This window comes from Brachyistius frenatus, unplaced genomic scaffold (assembly GCF_029030835.1).
Source record: "Brachyistius frenatus isolate BFR_SWC_R1_liver_20210118 unplaced genomic scaffold, ASM2903083v1 Contig_82, whole genome shotgun sequence".
NCBI lineage: Eukaryota > Metazoa > Chordata > Actinopteri > Embiotocidae > Brachyistius > Brachyistius frenatus.
The window spans coordinates 1,585,234-1,607,500 of NW_027210681.1; the positions used below are offsets into that span (position 1 = coordinate 1,585,234).

Below are 22,267 nucleotides of genomic sequence, written 5' to 3' on the forward strand. Positions count from 1 at the left end.
AAACCCCTGAAGTTAAGTTGAGACGTCACTTCCGGTCGGGACCCCCCCCCCCCCTGCACTCAGTGAAGGACGAGTTGAAGTTTTTTTTCTTCCGTTAAAATAATTAAAAACAAATTATTCAACGTATCCAGAATGTAAAATAATTTAATGTATAATAATTCTGTACACAAGAAAACAATTCAGTATTTTTATGATGAAGTCAAATGATGAATGAGAAATTATGTAAATCAAGACAGTAATTAAAAAGACTCATAAAACCATTTCTTAACCAGATTTACACATTTCATATCACTTTTTTTTTTCATTTAGTCTGTTTGAGATATAAAGAAAGTAACAGCACTTTTAAATGTGATAAAATAGATCTGGTTTTAAAGTGTGTGCACAAAGATGGAGTCAAACAATTAGAGATCATAGTGACCTTTATTTTTCATCGTGGTCCTTTACAGCTGCATGTAATAATATACAGCTCAACCAGCAATTATGCGTATTCAAAAAATAACCCAACAATGATTTCAGGTAGCTGCAGATAAGAAGAGATTTCACCTGTCAAGGAGTTTTAATTTGGTTTTAAACATCAGTAAATAAAACTGCTACATGGAGCGCTGCTGAACGTGTTGTTCTGACAGGAAGTCAAACCCAGAGAGGTAAACTGGTCCATCTGAAGGCCGCTGGTTTGGTGAAATGTAAAGCTGGATGAAGTCGAGGAACACGTCCTTGCACATGTCGAACTAGGCAGATATAAAAGGTGTAAACAATAGTCTCTGAAGAGAACCGTCTGTTTTGAGGTAAAGAAGAAAACACGGCGTCCCATTTTGAACCCTGAATTTATTCACTGATATTTAACTCCCCCGGCGCTCACGGTCAGAAACCAAACAGCAGCTGAAACCAAACGTGATCGTTTAAAGGAATAGTTTCACATTTGGGAAAAAAGCACTTTGTCGGTTGCTGGTGGAGATTTAAAAAACAGTTGAAGCTGCAGGTGGTTCGACTCGACAGCCCGACTCTTCGATATTACGGTCCCGAAATATCACACTATTCCTTTTGGTGTTTTGTATAACTTGTGCAGCAACAAAATTGGAGTTAAAAAAGGCAAAACCATTATGCACCGTTGCCCTTCTTCCATCCATCCCGTCTGGTTTTCCCGGAGCCGGTAACGTCTGGGCCTTTTGGCCCTGAACTCAGTCTGCCAGGCATGTTTTGTCTGTCAGTTAAACATATTTAAGGTTCGATGCTAAACTCCAAACCACGTAAAGATGCCTGTGTGTCTCAGTTCGGGGCAAAAAGACCCAGAAGCTCTCCTTCTACATACTTCCCCTCGTCTCTTCCTTCGTTTCCTCCTCCTCCTCCTCCTCCTCCTCCTCCTCCTCCTCCTCCTCCGTCCTCTCTCTTCCTACTGACAGTGTAGCTGGTAGTTGAGTTTGGCTCCCAGCCTGGTTCCCGCCAGATGTTTGTTGAAGGCCTCGTCCATCTCTCGGCTCTGTTCTGGTGTAAAATGGTTCCTCCAGTCTCCGACCTCACCTGCACAGGAACAAAAGGTAAAATAATGGAAAAGGTATCGAGAGCATTTGAACATTCAGTTCACGAACATGGATCTATGTAAGGTAACAAAAACCTTAACCTTTGAACTATGACCCCAAAAATGTAATCAGTTATTTCCTTGTTACCATGGGAACCTTTTTGCCAAATTTGAAAAAAATCCTTAAAGGCTTTCCAAGGATACCGCGTCAGAGAGAATGATTTAAAAGATATTTGAAGCTCACCTTTCCTGAAGATGACGTTTGCCATGGTGCCGTGGGAGTCGGCGGAGCTCTCCTTCATGGCGTTGAAGGTGCTCCCCTCCGCGATCTGCTGCACCTGAGCCTCCGTCAGGTCGAAGCCCAAGAAGCTGGAGGTCTGACGGACGCCCTCCCTCAGGTCCTGCAGGACAGGGAACAGAAGTTTGATCGGGCAACGAAACTCAGGCTACTTATTCACCAAGTTTCTTGCTTATCTGCGCACAGTTCACGCGAAACAGGAGCAGTCTCCGAACTCTCCGATCCACCTTCGTATAGGCACAAGTTTTTTGTTGTGGACAAATATTCTACATAACCAGGTGTTTTACTTACATTTCACGTCACCTGAAATAATAAATAAAAAAAGCTTAACATGTACAGTCACCGTTTTTCGTGAGGAGCAGCTGAAGAATCGTTGCGTGATCTACCTGTTTTAGCTCTTCGTACGTGACAATCATGACGTTGGGGTCGTCCAGCCTCTTCTCCCAGGCCAAGGCGTGATCGAAGTACGATCCCCAGGGAACTGAACACACAAACAACACACAAATCACCAGGTCAGCATTACTTCGATGATCTCCACATTAAAATATGTCATGTTCTGGGGGAATTTTGGATAAAAAAAAACAAAAAACTGTTGTTAAGCTGCTGAAATAGCAGAAGTGACTTTAAAAAACTTTTTTTAGCCTCCATGTCTTTTCTTTTTTTCCCCACAACGAGCAGTAAACAGAATAACCTCCACATGCTTGAACAGATGGCCTGCTGCTGCGTAATCTGTGTGAATGCAATGAATTTTTATGGTCAAGCCGAGTTGACAGCCTCAAACTCACTCACACACAGAGACGTGTACTCGACGCTCGCTGGGTAGCTATAAATTTAACCTCCCTACGGCCCTGTAATCTCAGAGCAGTCATCGTGATTTAAAGTTTCAAAGCGTAGCGAAAGTCGGCCGGTCATGTGAAAATGTAAAGTTTTTGAAACATTTTTACAAGCAAACATCTGATCGTCTTTGAAACCGTGACTACAGATAAAGGAGATTTATTTTTGTCTAGAATTTGTTCTGAAGAAGCCTTTTGGGCTGAGAGGTGAAACTAAGGCAGAGTGTAGAAACTCAAACAGTTAAATTTGTTGTTGAGATTTGTAGGTTTTTAATCTTATGAACAAATATGTTATAGAACTTTTCTGAAGACTTTCGGATGGTTAAATTTAATTTTTTTCTCATTAAAGATAAATAATCTCAGGCTTAACTGACGGCACTAAATCTTCTGCTTCACCTGTAACATTTTAAAAGCCATTTTAGCATCTGATGCTTTTATTGGTTAAATCAGCCATTATTTAAAATGAAAATAATGACCAAACAAATGAGCCACTGTTCAAACTCGAATGAATCTTTTACCACGATTTAAATCCACCAGTTTATAGTTCGAGTTTCTTTCATGGACTTTTTCAAGTATTTTCACATAATCCCGTTTTCACTTTCACAAGATTAACAGTTATTGGTCCAATGGTAGCTGCAGGAGGCGTGATCAGCATCTCAACTCATTTTATGACGGTCTAGATGTCGTAAAGTTACCAAGTGGGGCAACGTTGGCTGGTTTTCCCCACTTGGATCCGTCCAACATCTCCACTGTGACCCCACTGAGTCAGCTGTACGATCCCTTTATGAGGCCATAAACACAGCAGCGCTCAGGATCATAAAGTCGAAGCGTGGAGAAGAAAAGAAAAAAGGTCTTTAATCTGGAGAGGACAGAGAGTTGCGGCTCGACCCGAGAGTCTCCAGACAGCGCTACATTTTCTGCGTCACAAATGTCGTGTTCAAGACTTGCAGTCGTACTCGATCTTCAGTATTCAGATCTTAATACATTTCGATTTTGACCGATATGAATGGAAACACTTGAGCTTTTGACTGATGTACAATTCTGTGCACGTGTTAAATATGAATGTGAAACCACAACACCCAAAACCTCATGTTTATTCCACATTATTGGCTTTACATTATTAGATCCATTGCCAATTTGGCTGAATTTTTTTTTAACCACTAAAGTAGAAGATTAACTATGAATCTGGCCTCGTCTTGTATTTGGACCTTGTGTCGAAAATGTGTAATTTTGTTCTGGTTTCACATCATCACATCACATCATAATATTTTCTCACTGCAATCAACACATAATTCAATTTAACAAGATAATGCTGTAACAAACTAATTCTACCCTATTCTCAAAAACAAAACATCAAAATTAACATATATCACTAAACAATTAAAAAGCCACAGCAAACGTTGTTTTTGGAGAGAAAATTGTAGAACAACAGTTTCATTGCGGCACCTTGAGTTACAAAACCTTCACTCCAAAACGTTTCCTTCCCAGAAACGAAACAGCTTCTGCCTAAAGAGCTCGTTCCTGCAAAATACACCTGTTTTGTTGCAATAAAAGAAATCATGTTTAACTTGAATCTGCTTCAAAATGCCAAGATTGCAAAATTGGGGCTGAACTTTTCTAATGTACTTCACTGAAGGTTTTTGAGATTTTGTCCCGACAGACTTTGGATTTCGTCGACCGTCTCATCGCGTCGATATAACGTGACTTTGTGCCGTTCGCTCACCGTCTCCGCTCAGGAACTGGGAGTAGAAGGACTCCCAGGACTGTCCGGATGGGAGCACCGGGGTGTTGTTGCAGAAATGATAGAAGGAGACCAGAGTGTCTTTGGGGTTCCTGAAGATCACCAGCATCTGCGTACGAAAGAAAATAATAATTCACAAATTTAATACTGATCGTAAGAAGGGAATTTATCTAATGACACCATAATGACTTGGGGAACACATTTACTGACTTTGTATTTCAGGAGAGAACTTGATGCTTTTTCAATGGGAGTCTGTTGGAGACTCCTAGTGGCCTTTAGTAGTATTGCACTTTAGGTGACGTAAAGACGTTACAGTCTGTGGTTGTAGTTATGGAGGATATTGCCCTTTTTTCGAAAGCCTTTCTACAGAACTTTTGAAACTTACCTTAGTTTTCTTAGTGGAGAAGGAAGCTGGGATGTTGTCGGGGTGAAGGTGAGTCCCCAGAAACCTCGGAGAAGGAGCTTCATCCAAGACCTGAAAGAAGAGACGGAGAGCATCGAAATGTGGAGCTAAAAGATCGAACTCTGCTTTTAAGGACTTTGCTCCGTGCCAATTAATATCTCAGTTATTTCGAGCACAGTAAAAATATGTTTTCTGATCACACATCTGTTTCTGTTTGAGCGACCAGCAAACACAGATGGTTTACGCTGCTGACAAAATATTTCAGGGTTAAAAATCTTTTAAATGGACACGAGTTTCGTTTCAAGGTCAGACTTTGACCTTTTTATTGAGAAGCAGCCCACAAATCACTCACGGCCGTCGTTAATGTTCCTCCACCGGAGGGTCACTGACGAGGAACATGACAGTAACTGATCTGCCTCCCTTCAGAGACACCATTAGGTTTTTCTTTTTAGGGCGACACGTGTAATAAAATATCCACACAGCTCCTCGATGACCTCACCGTCTAACCGCCACGGGATTTGAATGATGTAAAGAGGCGAGTTTTTTGGCAAAGAGCCCGAAATACAAAGCTGACAGTCTTTCCCTTTTAATTTTGTAGATCCAGTTAAAAAATTATTTTCATAAATGAAACACATTGTCGTTTTTATGATGCTATAAAATGGCCAAAATGCTGTGTATTAAAAGAAAAAGTATTATAAAAAAATTTAAAAAAAATGTTGCGTTCTGTGTTTTGATGTTTTTTGGGCGGGATTTGTGTATTGTCAGCTTTTGTTGTGTATAAATTAAATTGACTCCGGGACAAGCGTTATAGACTCGTCCCGAAGTAGCCGAATTAACTATTAATGATTTATTTTCCTATGTACAGTTGGATGTGCCAAAAAATATCACTGAGTTACTTTGAAACAGAAGAAACCTTAAAAATGAGCGAATCCACATGCAGTTTTTGAACCGTTTCAGTTCCTGGCCCTTTAAGTTTGGTCTCGTAGTTTCAGTACGTTATACTTTGACTTGTTCAGTCCAGTGAGGATGTGTTTAGGATGTGTTTGGCCCAAATTATTTCCTGAGTTATCTCTGTTAGATATTGTGCTAGATGATGTTGGTGACTCGGCAGAAACTGCAGACTCTTTTTCTGTCTGTCCATTTGCTTAAATACTATTTGAACACACACACACATCCAGAGAGTACCTTTAAGACGTCCGGTCCAAAAAACTCCATCAGCGGAGGCATCCTGGATTCTGTTTTCACCCCTGTGGCCTCGGCAATGATCTTCCTCACCACCCCCACCATCCAGTTAAAACCTGCACACACACACACACACACACACACACACACACACACACACACACACACACACACACACACACACACACACACACACACACACACACACACACACACACACACACACACACACACACACACACACACACAGGACGAGCCAAGCGTTGTTCAAACACACGACATTTAATATTTTACTTGAATAAAGAATGACAGTGTTTGTAAAGTGAATTTCACTTCAGTAGATCTGCAGGAAGATGTCCGCTGTGTGCAGCTGCTGCAGCATCTCTTTAGTCTGGCTGCTCTCTGCGTCTAAAACAAAACAATCATTCCTTCAAATAAATGTTTCTAGCTAGAATTTGTGAGTTTTTGTTTTCAGATATTATTTGCAAAAATCTGTCAAATAACAGGAAAAAAAAGTTTGCTTTTCTACGCAGCAAATTATTTTCACGGTTTGTGCGTCGCTTGAAGTTAAATGTTTTCACTGTTCATTTAATATTTTTTTGCCATTTCAACCATTCTTTTAGTGAATAATTTTAACGGTTTATTGATTACTCTTCGCTAACTTTCACTGTGTTTATCTACCAGGCTTCAGGTCTTCCTGGTTGAGAATCACTAGTTTAAGTAAAACAAAGATGCAAATTAGACATTTAAATGTTTTTTAAAAAAGACACAACAGATATCAATCTAAGGAACATTTATGTTTTTACAAAAATTTGCAAAATGTCCTCAGAGATATTTTTTCTTAAATTACTCCAGAAACAGTGTCCATGCATGTCGAACAGATTTATTGATTTTCTCTCCGGCTAATTTCTAATAAACGTGTTTCTCAAACAAACCAAATCTATGTTGTTTTTTTGTTCTCTGTGTCGACTTTAAAACACAAGCTGAAGCTAAAGAGGTTTAAAATGGAGCTTCATCATTTCTTCGTAATCCCATCGAAACTCAGGTGAAAACGACACCTGGCTGAAGAAGAGATGAGAAGAAAACCGGCTTCACCGTCACGTGATCGAACACATGCAGAAAAGTGTGAGGCGAAAAATATGACTGGGCAGCAGGATATTACGAGCATGATGGGTTGAAGGTCGGGCTAATCTTCCTTTATGTCCTTCATACATCAGCAGGACGGCAGGAAGCCATTATCGGTGTCAGCTCAGACCTGCTCTGGTATTGAACCGCCGAACGCTCACCGTGCTCCGTTTAAATGAGCTTTATCGTTGAGTTTTCACACGTTAACAAGTGACTCTGAGGCTGAGAAGCTACTTTGAGAAACGTTTATCGACCTCTGGAAGGAAGAGGGAGCCGACGATACCACGCACCGTACAGGGAAGTTTCTGGAGGCAACTTTACTCTACTTTCTCCTAAATAACACAGAAGTGGGATTATAAAGCAGGCGGTTCAGATTAAATCACTGCACAGCAATTTACATTTGAAAGCTCAAAACCTGCAGCTCTTTTTTTCTCGTTTGTTTTACTGGCTTTATGATTAATGGACTGTTGCAGAGTAATTCCCATGGCGTCAGATAATAGCGTTCCCATGGCGATAGATACGGACGTTTTTTTAAAAGCCGTTCAGCTCTCACGCAGGTGCACAATGTGCCGTGTACTTTACGGTTAGATACCAAAAACAACAAGATTATGGTTTTATAAAACAGCTCATTCCTTCAGGAAGGGTTACGCACCAAAACGACTTGGTTAGAGTTAGTAAAAGATCCCGGTTTGGGTTAATTAGCATAAATCCACCTTGACCACTGCTGACCACAGACAACCAGTTTGGCTTCAAGGCTCAGTGTTGGACACATTCATGATAAAAACATGGTCGAGTTTAAAAATGGGAGCATGTAGAAACTTCAGGTTGCCTATAAAAACTGCGTGTGGACGTGACTTTAAACAGCCCCGACTTGTTTTTTAATCCAGAAGTCAACACTTTCCGGTTTCTGTTGACATCTGATATATGAATTAATTTTTGCTGACTCGTTCTTCTGCTGCTGTTAAATCCTAGTTGTGCCGTCACTCCCAAACTGCCTTTTATAAAAACGGGCAGTGCTTTTCTTTTTGTGTTTGTTCGGGCCTTGTTTGTGTTTGAATAGAGATGAAGTGAGATGAACTATGTGGCTGATTCGCTTTGTGTAATATCAACAAAGGGCGTTTAAAAAAAAAAGAAAAAAGAAAAATAACTTCCTGAGCGGCTTCAATCCAAGCTGGCCCCCATGCAGAGAGATGTGGATGGGTGTAATCTAACATTCCTCCGGAGGTGATTAACTCTTCTGTCTTTGTGCCATCTCTCTCCGCCAGCGAGCTGCCGTGCAAAAAGCCTTTTGGAAAGTAAACTTTTCACATGTCACATTCCTCGAACGCACCACGGCAACAGCAGGAATGTCACACTTTGCTTCCTGTGCACACCACACTGTTGGGAGTGAGCACCTTGTGTGGTGCTACATGGTGATTTTAAACACCACATAAATCACACTCGCTCGGGGGGTTGGAGGACACTTAACTGTTCCAACACACAGACTGTTTATAAAAGTGTTCATAGCTTCCAGGTCTGAAAAATTAGAAGTGTCTTCAGCTGCAATACCAGCGAGTGCCACTAGAGGTCGGCTCCAAAAAGCCTCCGGCTCCATAGACTCCCATTCAACTTCTCTCATCAAATCCAAAGTGAATAAAATGTGTCCATCAGTTATCTCGGTGTTGTTAGCTAAAGTCACTCCTTCTTCTTAGTTTTCTGGAGGTCCATCTGAAAATAATCCCTCATTCATTAGAAAAGAAGATTCAAGAAGACCTGTAAACTAGCAAAGATGGTAACGGACAGAATCTGAACTGGAGGCTTTATAACATTCACAAACCAACGATGACATCAGTCCTGTTTGATACTTGTTCCAACCAGCATTTATTAAAAAAAAATAAGACTTTAACACCTCCTGCTTGAATTCAGTCTGATGTTTTTGAACGTCAACTTCTCTAAGAAATAGATAAACAATAGTTTTGGAAATATATTTGCCTCTGTGCAGCAGCTGATTGTCTAAAATTGAGCAAATCTACCTGTGAGTGCATCTAAATCACTAATCAACACATTATACGCTGTTTGTTTCACACATACAGAAGCCAGAGTGCCCATGTGCACTTCATTTTTTAGGTAAAGCAAAGATTAATTGCAGGTCATCGGCAGGAAGTGAACGCACACATGAAAGTAGAATTATTGGTCAGCTTCCACACAATAAGGACACGCGACTTCCTGCTCCGACAGTTAATGCTGACGGGATAAAAATCATCTAATAGGAACATTTTAATTAGATTTTTTTTCACCTTCTGACCCACTAAAACTAAAACCACGTCTCTTCGCAACCTCGTATCTGCAGTCGTTTTAATTGAGATTCTTTCATTGGGCCGAACAGATTAAGAAACGTAAAGTCTTAAAACATCTATATCTTTTTTTTTTCTCGTTTCCATTGTCTTCTCATGAGTCATTGTGTGACTCCTTCACATTATTCTGTGGCCTCTTGTCAGGGACCTTTTAAAACATTAAGAACGCAACACTTCTCAGCAGCTGACTCTCAAACCTCAGATGTCTGAGGGTCCTTGAATGCACCAACAAAGAAGCGTTTTAACCAGCTGTAAAGTTAAATTTGAGAAAAGAAGCTGCTGCCTGGAAGGAAGGAAATTAATCTGAACTCAGATGAATGAGCTGTTGGCGGTTCGTCTTTCGTGTGCATGTTGCCTCCACCAAACTACTTTTCTCCTGCATTTAGTGCAGATGTTTGTGGGGAGCGCAGATGTGCAACAGCTCATCAACTCAAGTGGAAACTGGGAACAAACCAAAAGGAAATCAATCAGAACAAAAGCAATTTGTTCAGTGTGACATCAGAAAGAAAAGATGAATCAAAGAAAAATTAAATAAAGTGTCGGCAAAACTTTGAACTTTCGGAAGCATTTCATGGGTGTCTGTTGTTTGACACTCAAAAAAAGACCCTCAAACAGCCCCAATTCTGTAGTGGAAATCACTGCACGGGCTCAGGAACATTTGGCTATAAGCAGACATGTTAAAGATTTTCTGTTCCCCAAAGATTTGACCCAAAATCTGATGTTTCTCTGCTCCAGTTTCAGGTCTGTGGTGAAAACACAAATGTTCATGTACAAAAATATGTGGAACTCGTGCTGATAATATCCTGTGTGTTTCTTTGCTTCATATTTACATTGTAGGTGTGGACAGGTAGTCAGAAAACTGGCTTCACTTTCACCAGCGCTACAATCATTAATGTTATGAACAACCGTTAAAAGGCTGGTCGAAGCTCAGAGAGAGGACGACAGATTAGGAGGCAGTGGGCACGGACATGCTGAAGGTTCCCCACCCTGTAAATACACTGCAAAAACACTGCAAACACACTGAAAACAAACACACTGCAGATAAATACTGGATGGGATTTAAATGGCAGATAATCAACATCAAAAGTCTCTGATGCTTTTTACCCCTCAGTGAATCACACACGGGGTCAGAGGTCACCGCATCCTACGGCCTAAGTTTAAAAAACACAAACAGAAAAACTTTTCTCCTGTTCCTCTCCTTGGCGTCTGTTACTCACCACATTTGGGATACGCCACCAGCATGATGTCATCTTCTCTGGCCCTGATGTTCTCCAGAGCCGTTAAGTGCTCCTCGGGGCACAGGAGGCACGGGTACAGCACCCCTTTGTGTCTGTACAGCTTCTCCTCGTCACTCAGCTCCTTCGCCAGCTGCATCCTGGACTGCATCTTGGCGATGACGGCGTTGGTGTTCATCCTGCTGGTGGCTGGTGAGTCCGAGGGAGATGGGGGGGGGGGGCAGCTTTCAGGAGGACACAGAGAAGAGTGAGAGAGATGGAGCGGTGCAGCTGAGCTTCCATCTGCTGCTGCCCTCAGACTGAGCAGGCAGCAGTGAGGAGCTGAGGCAGACCGGCACAGAGGGTGTGGGTACTAGTACTGGTAAAAGGAGGAGGAAGAGGAGGTGCCTCCTCCTACACACACACACACACACACACACACACACACACACACATGCAGGGAAATGTATGTGTGTGTGTAGGTTTGTGCAAGTGTGACTGATGGGAGATGCCTTTACAATGTGCAACAGATGGAAGGTACATGCTGGCACACACACACACACACACACACACACACACACACACACACACACACACACACACACACACACACACACACACACACACACACACACACACACACACACACACACACACACACACACAGTCAGGACTTCCTTCTTCTCTAGTTTTTTTTTGTTTTGTTGTGCAGCTCAGCTGCACAAGAGATTTTAAAGCGACGACCTCATGAGGTCGAAGATGTCACAAAAAGATGAGCAGGAATTTGTTGGTTTCTTTACGTCCTCCAGCGTGACTTCCTTTGTTGTGTAACAGAGTTGTGAAACCTGTTGTTTCCCTCCTCCAACCTGTCAGATTTGTTTCCAGACTCACTGTCACGAAGACTCATGAATCCGATTTTCTGATTGCACACAAAGTTGTGGCCATGACAGCAGACGATGCTTCAAATGTGAACGTCGCTGTGAAGAAACCACCAGATTCTAAAAACGGTGTTCGAGCAGTTTTGTCATAATTAGTGTGTGAATTTGTGAGTTATGACTGATAACATTTTTTTTTAAGGTGACCTTTGACCTCTGGCAAACAAAAATCCAATGAGTTCATGTTTTAGGTTCAAGTGAATGTTTGAGCCAAGTTTGCAGAGATTACCTGGAGGACAATTGGACGCAGGTGGAGCGAATCAGGGCGGGGCAAAGAATCACGAGGGACAGGAAGAGAGGAGAGAATATCAAAATAAAACAAGACAAAACTGAAACATGACAGCAGCTAAATCTGGAACAGCATCTTCCTCTTTTTCAGATGAAAGTATTTTGTTCATGGTCATTGTATATAAATATATTTAATAAAAAAAAAAAAACTAGATATCACACATTTTATTCCTTCATATTTCCACTCCTCTACATGTGAGAGGGAAATATTCTTCCTGCACTACTTTAATCTGACATCTCTAGTTATTTTTACATTTGAAACATTTGATCATAAATCTGATGTGTTATTGTTCACTAAAGACCCTGCTGGTGTTTTGAGTTGAGCAGCTCAGGTTGGAGGTGCGTAACGTTATTCAGAGATTTATGAGGTCATCATGTAATAAAAGAAAGATCAAGATATAACTCCTCCCACAATAAAACTACTAGGAGAGCTCCTGAAAATATTACCGTTGACTTCTTTTACAGTTTAATAACTCCTGTGGACAAACTGTTTGCTTTAATTTGGTCCCAGTGGGAATATGAATGTTAATCTTTATGTTTGAATCTAAACACCTACATGAATTTTCATTGAGAACTGATTTAAGATTTGAAAGTGCATTAAAATCCAATTTCAATCCAATATTTATTAAACTCTTGAATACATTTTGTTCGTTGGACTCTTCAAGTGAAAATAACGTGCAGCACAAAGTGATTCAGCAAGTCGGAGCTCCTCCAGACGATAGAAGAGGTTTGTTTGACTCCTGAGGCTCCGTGAATTTCAAATGCAGCATATTTAGTGGCAATAAAGGGTTAAAATTAGTCAAAACTAAATGTCATTTCATCATTTTCTGCAGCAAAGTCCAATTTATGGAGAGTTTTAATGAAATTCTGACGTTAAATATGATTTTACTTTATTACAGTAAACAACAAGCTGCAGTCTTTTCTCCACAGTGAGACTCCCTCCATGGGGAACTCCAGCCGAAGCTGCAGCTCTGCAGCTCTGCACAGGTGCATTTCACTGAGGGTTAGCAGATGTGGCCGGAAACAGATCCAGAGGCCTGTCGGGGCAGCGAGCCAGACGCAGTCTGTGCGGCTTCCTCCTCAAAAAACAACAACAAAAGAAAATCTGCCCATCTGACTCCTTCAATGTCCTTTAACGTCCAGTTTTTGTGATCTGTTTTCTCCGTCATCACAGCGCCTCCTCCTCCTCCTCCTCCTCGCTTCCTTTCATCGCTCCCTCTCTCTCTATACACTTCAGTGTCGGTCGTCCGGGGGACCCACTCGACTAAAGGGGGGCCCCACGGTGTCATTTGGCAAACTGCTGCAAACAAGAATCTCCATTCAGCCGAGTACAAATGAGCAATCGCATATTCCACACACACACACACACACACACACACACACACACACACACACACACACACACACACACACACACACACACACACACACACACACAGATTTCTATGGGGCCCCAGACATTATAAATAGATTTCCACCCTCTGATCTGAAAGATTTTTACTGTTTCTGCTGTCAAGTGGTTCAATTCTCGAGTCTTTATTTTTTATTGGATGAACAAAAGACTCTCTGGGTTCTCATTGGTTGTTGCATGAATGAACGGCTGCAAGCTATAGGGATTGTTTTTCTTTATTGATGTCACTGCAAAAATATCGTGTCCAACAGTCCAAAAAGTGAAGCAAATACTAAAGTGTCTCAAACTGCAGTACCACTGAGGGCCACTAGGGGCTGGCTCCATGAAACCTCTCCAATACCTTCAACTTCTCTCATGAAATGCAAAGTCAACACATTTCACACCTCCAAGACTTTGTAAAGTCACAATTCTAAACAACCTTAATATTACAAATATTCATTTAAAAAAAAAAAAAATTATACCAATTAAAAGTTTTATCTTCTTATATAATCTTACCAAATTATTATGCTCTAAAAATAAAACAAAGACATAAGATCTCAAGCCGACTTCTGGGTGAAAGCTGTTCATTTGTGCCTGTTATACTATTTTAACGTATTAGTTAATATTTAATTTTAACATTTAACGTTTTCATTGTTGCTGGGTTTTTTTGTTGTTGTGTTTTTTTCCATCGTGTTAGTTATTTTTTGTTTGTGTCTCCCAGCTCATTTTGTGGTATTTAATATTGAAATATAAGTGGTATTTATATAACATGTCATCACGTCTAAAAACCCTTTATCACCACCTCCTGTTTTGTTATTTTCATATCTGTGCTTCCTAAAATGTAAATGTACTTTTTAAGACGTGTTTTGTCTCCAATGGTCTCCGGACGTGGAGATTTCCGTGAAAACACGAGCAGATCTCAACGTACCGGGAACCGTCTGTTTCCACCGCGGCTTCACGGGACTTGATATACGGATCTGCGGTGGTGCGCATGCGCCCTGCACCCAAATCAAGAGGGCTTATGGGTACATGGGAAGTCCAAAATGGCGATGGACGGAATGATGTCCACGTCCTCGGGTCTGTCTTACCACAATGTCGGGGACTTTTACCCCAGAAAGTTCGGGCCGAAGCCGGACGTGGTGCCGTCCGGTGTGACGGAGAGGAAGGTGGGCCCGCTGGATAAACCGGACATGGTGTCGGTGGACGTCATCAACGTCAAGGATCCAGGTTTGTTATGCTAACGTTGCTAACGGCTAACCTCACGGATCCAAACGGCCGGTTCGGCTGACGTCGCCAGCGGCTCGGTTTTGAGTTTATCGGCGGATATTTTCGGTTTATTCCGTAAACAGAGAACATCAGCACCGTAATGAACGGGCCGGTTAAACCACTGGATGCTCGGTGTGTCCTTTCGGGCAGTTTAACGTCTGAAATGGACTTAAACGTTAAACTCTGTTTTTTAATGTGAGTCACCGGTTCGGTTCCGGTTCGTTTGGTTTGTTTTTAAAGTTGGTTTCGTGTCACTTTTGTATTCGATACTTTTCATTTTAAACGCGTTAACTTATCGTTTATTATCAATCTATATACCAAAACACGAGAGTCGGTTAACGTGTTGAAACGGAGAGGAGCAGGAACGGCATCACGACCCAAACATCCCTCCGGAAAATACGTGTTTACGAATCAATCAAACCTGTTACGGTGTCACGTCACTCAATCAAACCTGTTACGGTGTCACGTCACTCAATCAAACCTGTTACGGTGTCACGTCACTCAATCAAACCTGTTACGGTGTCACGTCAATCAATCAAACCTGTTACGGTGTCACGTCACTCAATCAAACCTGTTACGGTGTCACGTCACTCAATCAAACCTGTTACGGTGTCACGTCACTCAATCAAACCTGTTACGGTGTCACGTCAATCAATCAAACCTGTTACGGTGTCACGTCACTCAATCAAACCTGTTACGGTGTCACGTCACTCAATCAAACCTGTTACGGTGTCACGTCAATCAATCAAACCTGTTACGGTGTCACGTCAATCAATCAAACCTGTTACGGTGTCACGTCACTCAATCAAACCTGTTACTTTCTCTTGGTGTCACGTCACTCAATCAAAAATCAACTCAAAACAACAAATATCGAAAGACTGACTGCATTTACTCATTATGGTAACTTTAATCCTGCGTATCAGCATCCATGGAGTTCAGATGTTTAACCACCAATGTTCAGGGATCCTAAAAACACTGAAGGGAACATCTGAATCCTCAAAAATATCCTCTCAAAGATTCCTGAAAGTTTTATATCCAGGCGGAGAAACTTCAGAAATCTTATTTTGTTGTCCTGCAGACTGAATAAAGTGTTTGTAATATCTGGAAAATATCTCGGCTGGCACGACACGATGCTGAAGTCCAGTTGTTGTCCTGGACGTCAGCGTCATGTCGTCCTTTGCCATCGTCTTTGTGTTGTTGTTGTTATTGTTGTTGTTTACATGTTAATATCTTGTTTTTCCTCCATAGACATCCCCATGCACAGGAAGAAGCACGAGCAGGACACCTACGTCTTGGTGAGTGTCCCTTGGGGGGAGGGGGGGGGGTATTGGTTTCCATGACAGCTTTAGCCATCAACACATAATATTTGGATTAAAACAGTTGTTAGACAACGTGCATCAGTGATGGCGAGACGTTTCTACCGTTGAAAGGACTTAACTGGAACTATAAAAGAAGCTTTCTTGTTATCATCTCCTAAAAAACTAAAATGTCTTTGTGGTTTTTGTGTCCTCCATTAAATTAGTGTGTATATATATATATATATATATGTATATATATACATATCTGCAGGTTCCCAAATATCTGAAACAAGTGTAATACACAAACGTTCCACTTGGTGGCAGCATCGGCTAATTGTTTTTCCTCCTCAGACTTCATGAGCCTGATTATTGAAGTCGATGTAATCACGTGACAGCGACACACACAGTTGTTTTATTCAGCTTTTTATTTTCTTCATCAGATAAAATATTCTAATAATTCTGTGTTTGGATCTGCAGGGAACGATTCATCCCTTCAGGAAGACGCACAGATCCATCTTCGGAAAACTCGTGCAAGAATTCAGACTGGTCTCCTCGGACAGACGGGTAAGTGTGTGTGTGTGTGTGTGTGTGTGTGTGTGTGTGTGTGTGTGTGTGTGTGTGTGTGTGTGTGTGTGTGTGTGTGTGTGTGTGTGTGTGTGATAAAAGATGTAGTTCAAAACTTTTACTTCTTAAAAGTCAGAAGTCATAAATACAGTCTCTGATATTCTCTGGCTCCGCCCCCCCCGGACGTCTGTCGAGTTTCAGCATCTGGAGGAACCTCACTTTAATAATACCATTATGCTGTAATCCAGTTATGTGGCGTGTTTCAAACAGAGTCAAACCCAGACACCTCCAGTAATCCTGTTTTCCCAGAAGGTCACCGGGTTCCTGTGAAACACCGTCAGCTGGTGTATTTTTGTTTTTGCAGCTTCCCACCGTTCCTCTTAAATTCTGCTTTGCTCGGTTGGAGTTTCTTCACCTGTGGAATCCTCGTCCTGCTCGGAATAATTAACTGCACTAAACCTTTAATGTAAATGTCACAACACGTCGTCAGTTCAAAGCTGCGTTCAGCTCGAACACACGTCAGCTTCAACCGTTTTACTGCTGGAACCTTTTCCAACCACTTCTGCAGCCGATTATATCGTTTGTCCCGCGGTTCAATTAAAAATAAATTAAATGGAACATGCATAAATATATAAAGCAAACAGCCTGGAAGTGCTGTTTTCACTTTACAAATGCACAGCAGCTGCAAATGTGATGCCGTGCTGATGTGAACTGTGGAAGGTTTGGACAAACCCAATGTGTCCTGTCTTTTTTAAAAAGGAAAATAGTCATCTGGTGACATAATGTTTTTGAGCTCTTTGAAAATTCATCAGTTTTTCTTCACTGAATTTCTGCTGTAAATGTTGAGAAAGTTTCCTAAAGTTCCTAAATCTAGAGAGTGTCCTCCGCTGCCGGTTCCTGGTACCACTGTTGGTCATTGTGTCCGTCCAGCCTCCAGGCGTCCTGACTCGATACTGAACGCTGGCGTGAAAACATCGCAGAGCGTTTGTTGTCTGAAACTAAACGTCGTCGAATGAGAATCGAGAACAGCCTCCTGACAACATCCTCCGTCGTCCTGCGTTTTGTTGAAAGATGACTTCATGCAGTCAACGCCTCACCTGAAGGACGTGAAAACTAAATCCCGGCATGGATTGAAGTTATAAAGCGTTCGCGGCGTGTTTCTCCATCTCTGAATGCAGGATTTTGCTGTAAAACGTGTGCAAATTAGAAGTTCTTGGAGCTTCTTCACGGTCAAACAGCGTAAACACAACACAGCTCTTCACGCTGAATTGTTCTGCACTTAAAAGTCCCTCCTGCCTTGTTTTCATGTTTTATTCCTCCTTTAATTATGCACCAGAACATCCTGGACGTCACCCAGAGCCGTCCGTCCGTCCGTCCGTCCGTCCGTCCGTCTCTCCGACCCGTTGAGACAGCCGCCGTACTTTCCTGAGATTTAAATGCCAATAAAAACATACTTTTATTTCTGCAGGCAGCAACAAACAAACATTAAATATTCAACCTACAACAACAACAACAACTTCTGAACAAAACAGAGGTTGTCCTAATTTCTCCTTCCAAAAAAAAAGAAAGAAGAGATTTAAATAAAACAAAAATACAATTAGTGCATGAAAACAGCAGCAGAACAAACAAGGACAGATGTGGAGCTGAAATACCTCCAAACAACAGAGATGTACAAACACAGGAGACGTGGTAATGAACATGAAAGGAGCTCAGTGTGTGTGCGTGTGTTATTGTACTATAATCCACTTTGACCGTGGGCTGGTGGGGGGTCTGTCCTCCCCATAGAGCCTCCGATGGGATTACACGGTGTTGGACACGGTTTAGGGACCAAACAGAGTTCAGACCGGTGAAAGTGGAGACGAGCTTCAAATCTCTCGTTACCGTCGGTGCTGTGAAACTTCATCAACATGTGGCTTCTGGTTGGAGCGCCGCGGGACGATCCAGATGTTTTTACACCTCAGACGCTGAGAGACGACGTCCTCTGATATGTGGACGGTTCAGCAGGTCGTTGAGTCTCAGGTTCCTCAGACTTAAAACAAGTGTTAAGCGTGGCAGTTTCATGAAGTTCAGGAGGAATATTTCAGAAACTTTCGAAACTTTGTGGAGGAACTGTAACATTTTAAGACTTCAGTTCAAAACCATGAATACCTTTTGAGGAGGAACTTTCTGTGACCTGTTATCGATCGACTGCTGGATCTTTTTCTGCTATCTGAGCTCCTCAGAGAAACCTCTGGTAGACATGAAGCACGGTTTTTATTTTAAAACTTGGCTGTTGCTCGTACATGTTTTTTTTTCACAAGAATTTAAACCAAATAAACCCCAAAAACAACTTGTTTTCAGTAAAAATGTCACTTCAAATCCGTCTAATATAAACTTTTTAAACTAATCTTCAGACACATCAGTCTGCAGTGACCGGAGGTTCCTCTAGTTTAGTGTTTAACAATAGCTAGCATGTGAGGCGTTTAAAGGATGTGTGTAAATTGCAGCTCCAAAAAAACAACCTGTGTTCCGCTCTCCTCATCTAAACTGTGTGGGAACTACAGAAATATGTGATTTTATTTTCCTTTAAATGGACTTTACAAAAATGGAAACGCATCAAAGTCGAGGTCTTTAATGTAATCTTAAAATATATTATGTTGCAGGATATTTTCTGCTGAACAAGTTAGTAAAGTGTGTTTTTAAATTATTTTTTTTTTAACTAAAATCAGCAGCAGGTTTCAGAGGCTGTTATAACGGGTTTTATAATCATCCTGTCTGCGGTCCGGTTCACGTTCAGAGGCCTGGAGGTCATCAGTCATCGCCGCGGTAACAAAATGTCCTAATATAAGTGGAGCAGGGACATCAGGACATGGCTGCAGGACAGCAGAGTGAGAGGACCGGGCGTCATCTCGTCTCCGCCGCAGCAACCGAGTGGGATAAACTCCCCCCTGCCCGCGGTCGCATCCCGCCGCCGCTTCATTATGTAAGTAGGTTTATTTTAAGAGGAGAACACAGCCGCCTCGGAGACAGAAACCCCGACGGCTCCAGTCTCAGCAGACGCAGAGCGGGACGCCTCGTTTGTGTTTTTAATCGCCACCAAAAACTGAGCCTCGGCAGTTTGTGACAAAAGAAAAAGAAAAAGAAAAAACATCCCACAATCCCCGAGAACACACCGCCGGCCCGCCGCCACTCGCTCTCATTCAGAGGCCGGCGTGAGTCACGCGTCTTGCTCACCACGATGACACACATTCATCCCAATGATGCGGCAGCATGGCACGCCGCTCGGCGACGATGTAATCAGGCAGTGGGGGATGGAGGGACCGGGGGGGGGATTCAGTACTGTACCTGGTGACCGCACCGCCTCAGCTCTGTGGCTGCAATGTCACATGGAACCTCAATATGCTGTCACGCCGCCAGACAGCGACGCAACGCCGCCAATGGACAGAGGGGGGCAGCAGAGTGTCGACGTGGAGCCGCCACACCGTCCTCCTGTGTGTGTGTGTGTGTGTGTGTGTCTCTGTGTGCGTGTGCGTGTGTGTGTGTGTGTGTGTGTGTGTGTGTGTGTGTGTGAGAGAGAGAGACAGAGTGAGAGAGAGAGATGGTGACCGTGAAGGGGGGGTTGGGAATGTTTTGGCCTGAGTGCTGTCTCTCTGTTTACACACACACACACACACACACACACACACACACACACACACACACACACACACACACACACACACACACACACACACACACACACACACACACACACACACACACACACACACACACACACACACTCTCTGTAGGTCTCCCATGCCTGTCGCTGGCTAGTGCTGTCACCAGACGCCCCGGCGCTGTCATAACACGGCACACCACAGTAATTGTAGATTTCACAGCACTCGGCGCTCCCCCACCACGGCATATGACTCCGACATGAAGTGACAGGCCAGGACACACACACATCCCCCCCACCCTTATCCCCCCCATCCCCTTCCCTTGTTCCATTTCTTGTGACACACACACACACACACACACACACACACACACACACACACACACACACACACACACACACACACACACACACACACACACTCTCTCCGCTCAGAGGACGAGCGTAGACTCGAGGTTTTATTTATTTAATTTTCTCCATTGAAAATTCTGCTGAATGTTCACGCAGGCAGACGGAGGAAGAACACCGACTCACAACACAAATCAATTCATCTTAAAAACACACTCGGGGTCGTTTCTTTTGACCACAATCTTCTCTGAATGGAAACTTCCTTCCTCAAATATCTGAATCGGTAAAAGAGAAAGAAAAACTCCTCCTCTTGAAACATTAAAGTCAAGCGACACGCTGCACATTTGTTTTGAACAACCTGTCATGCGTGTTTGTGTTGGCTGAAAACCTTTGCTGTGACAGGGATTATAATTGATAGGTCAAAGGTCACATAAGCAGCAGTGATGTCATCTTTGGTTTGTGAACGTTATGAATCCTCCAGTTCAGATTCTGTCCGTCAACATCTTTACTAGTTCGGAGCGGTTTGGAGCAGGAAGTGACCATATTTGGACGAGCTGGGGGAGGAGCCAGATCTGACCCATCTGATTGGAAACCTGACGATACTACGTCCCGCCCACCGATAGCTGTAACCTGACTGCACCACAGGCCTGTCAATCAAACAGACACGCCCCCAAAAACAGGTCTTCTTGAATCTTCTTTTCTAATGAATGAGGGATTATTTTCAGATGGACCTCCAGAAAACTAAGAAGAAGGAGTGACTTTAGCTAACAACACCGAGATAACTGATGGACACATTTTATTCACTTTGGATTTGATGAGAGAAGTTGAATGGGAGTCTATGGAGCCGGAGGCTTTTTGGAGCCGACCTCTAGTGGCACTCGCTGGTATTGCAGCTGAAGACACTTCTGGATCGGAACCATTTTACAGACCTGAAGCTACGAACTCTTTTATATCCAGGCTGTAGTCGTTGCATTCCTAAAGACTCCACAGAAGCATTTTGAGTCCCTCCCAGCATGCACCTGCAGTCCGAGCATGTGGAGGTGTCTCGTGCTCGCTGGGTGATGCATTAAATCAGGGATTAATTAAAGGTTCAGTGTATCTATAGCAACCAAAACACGCTGTGACCTTCCAAGTTGTTACCTTGTGCATCAAACACCATATTTCTGCTTTTTTGTATGTATGTATGTATTTGATTTTGATTTGATTTGATACACTTTATTAATCCCCGAGGGGAAATTTCTTCTATGTATGTATAATATATATATATATGTAATTATATATATATATTATATAAATATATATAATTCCTACATATCTACTTGTCAGTATTTCAGAGTTGTTGGCTGCGTTCCTTTTCCTTTCTTATTTGTTTCTCTTTTGGATTTGTTCTAAAATAAACCATCAGAGCTGCTCTTTCTCAGCTCTGTGGCCGCGACTTTCCCCGCCGGCCCGAATCTCTGACCAACTCACTCAGACTGCAGAGAGCTCGCGCTCCTCCAGCAGCACGAAAACCTGGCGGCTGCCCGGTCAGTCTGCAGCTCTGGACTCAGATCGGACGGCGGCTGGTCACCTGCCAGAGCTGACAGACAGACAGACGGACAGACGGACAGACGGGGAAACCCTGTTCAGGAGAAGCGCTCTGTGATAATATATTTGAATGTCTCTGGAGGAGATCCGTCTCCTTCCAGTTATTTAAATTTCTAACAGCAGCGACTGGAGCTGCAACTAAACATTACTTTGATATGATAATCAACTAATCTGCAGATCATTTTCTTTATCAGTATTTAAACTGCTCAAATGAATTCTAATCCAACTTTAGGTGATAAAACAGATGATTTAAAAACTGTTTCTCATTCATTTTCTCCTCTTCGACCAATCGGTGAAATCAACTCTTTG

The 22,267-nt window shown here is 42.5% G+C and overlaps 2 protein-coding genes across 2 annotated transcripts in view; one reads left to right on the top strand and one right to left on the bottom strand.

Moving 5' to 3' along the window:
- Positions 1–401: 401 nt before the first annotated feature.
- On the bottom strand, positions 402–10,896 carry sult6b1 (sulfotransferase family, cytosolic, 6b, member 1). Its single transcript, XM_069709345.1, has 7 exons — positions 10,649–10,896; positions 5,977–6,089; positions 4,774–4,863; positions 4,371–4,497; positions 2,201–2,295; positions 1,761–1,917; positions 402–1,518 (listed from the first exon to the last, which is right to left on the bottom strand). The coding sequence occupies exons 1-7, from the start codon at positions 10,842–10,844 to the stop codon at positions 1,391–1,393; spliced, it is 906 nt and encodes a 301-aa protein (XP_069565446.1). The 5' UTR covers positions 10,845–10,896; the 3' UTR covers positions 402–1,390.
- A 3,399-nt stretch (positions 10,897–14,295) lies between these two features.
- Positions 14,296–22,267, top strand: part of slc30a6 (solute carrier family 30 member 6) — a 43,956-nt gene continuing 35,984 nt past the window's right edge. The window contains exons 1-3 of the mRNA XM_069709330.1: positions 14,296–14,485; positions 15,773–15,819; positions 16,300–16,386. Of these exons, the coding sequence (XP_069565431.1) occupies positions 14,302–14,485; positions 15,773–15,819; positions 16,300–16,386 (318 nt within the window). The 5' untranslated portion in view covers positions 14,296–14,301. The remainder of the gene's footprint in view (positions 14,486–15,772; positions 15,820–16,299; positions 16,387–22,267) is intronic.

Excerpts from the sequence above, each read along its gene's own strand:
- sult6b1 (XM_069709345.1), bottom strand. The coding sequence starts at position 10,844 with ATGAACACCAACGCCGTCATCGCCAAGATGCAGTCCAGGATGCAGCTG. Across the intron at positions 1,918-2,200 it reads CGTACGAAGAGCTAAAACAG|GACCTGAGGGAGGGCGTCCG; the intron begins GTAGATCACGCA and ends CCTGTCCTGCAG. Across the intron at positions 1,519-1,760 it reads AAACGTCATCTTCAGGAAAG|GTGAGGTCGGAGACTGGAGG; the intron begins GTGAGCTTCAAA and ends GTTCCTGTGCAG.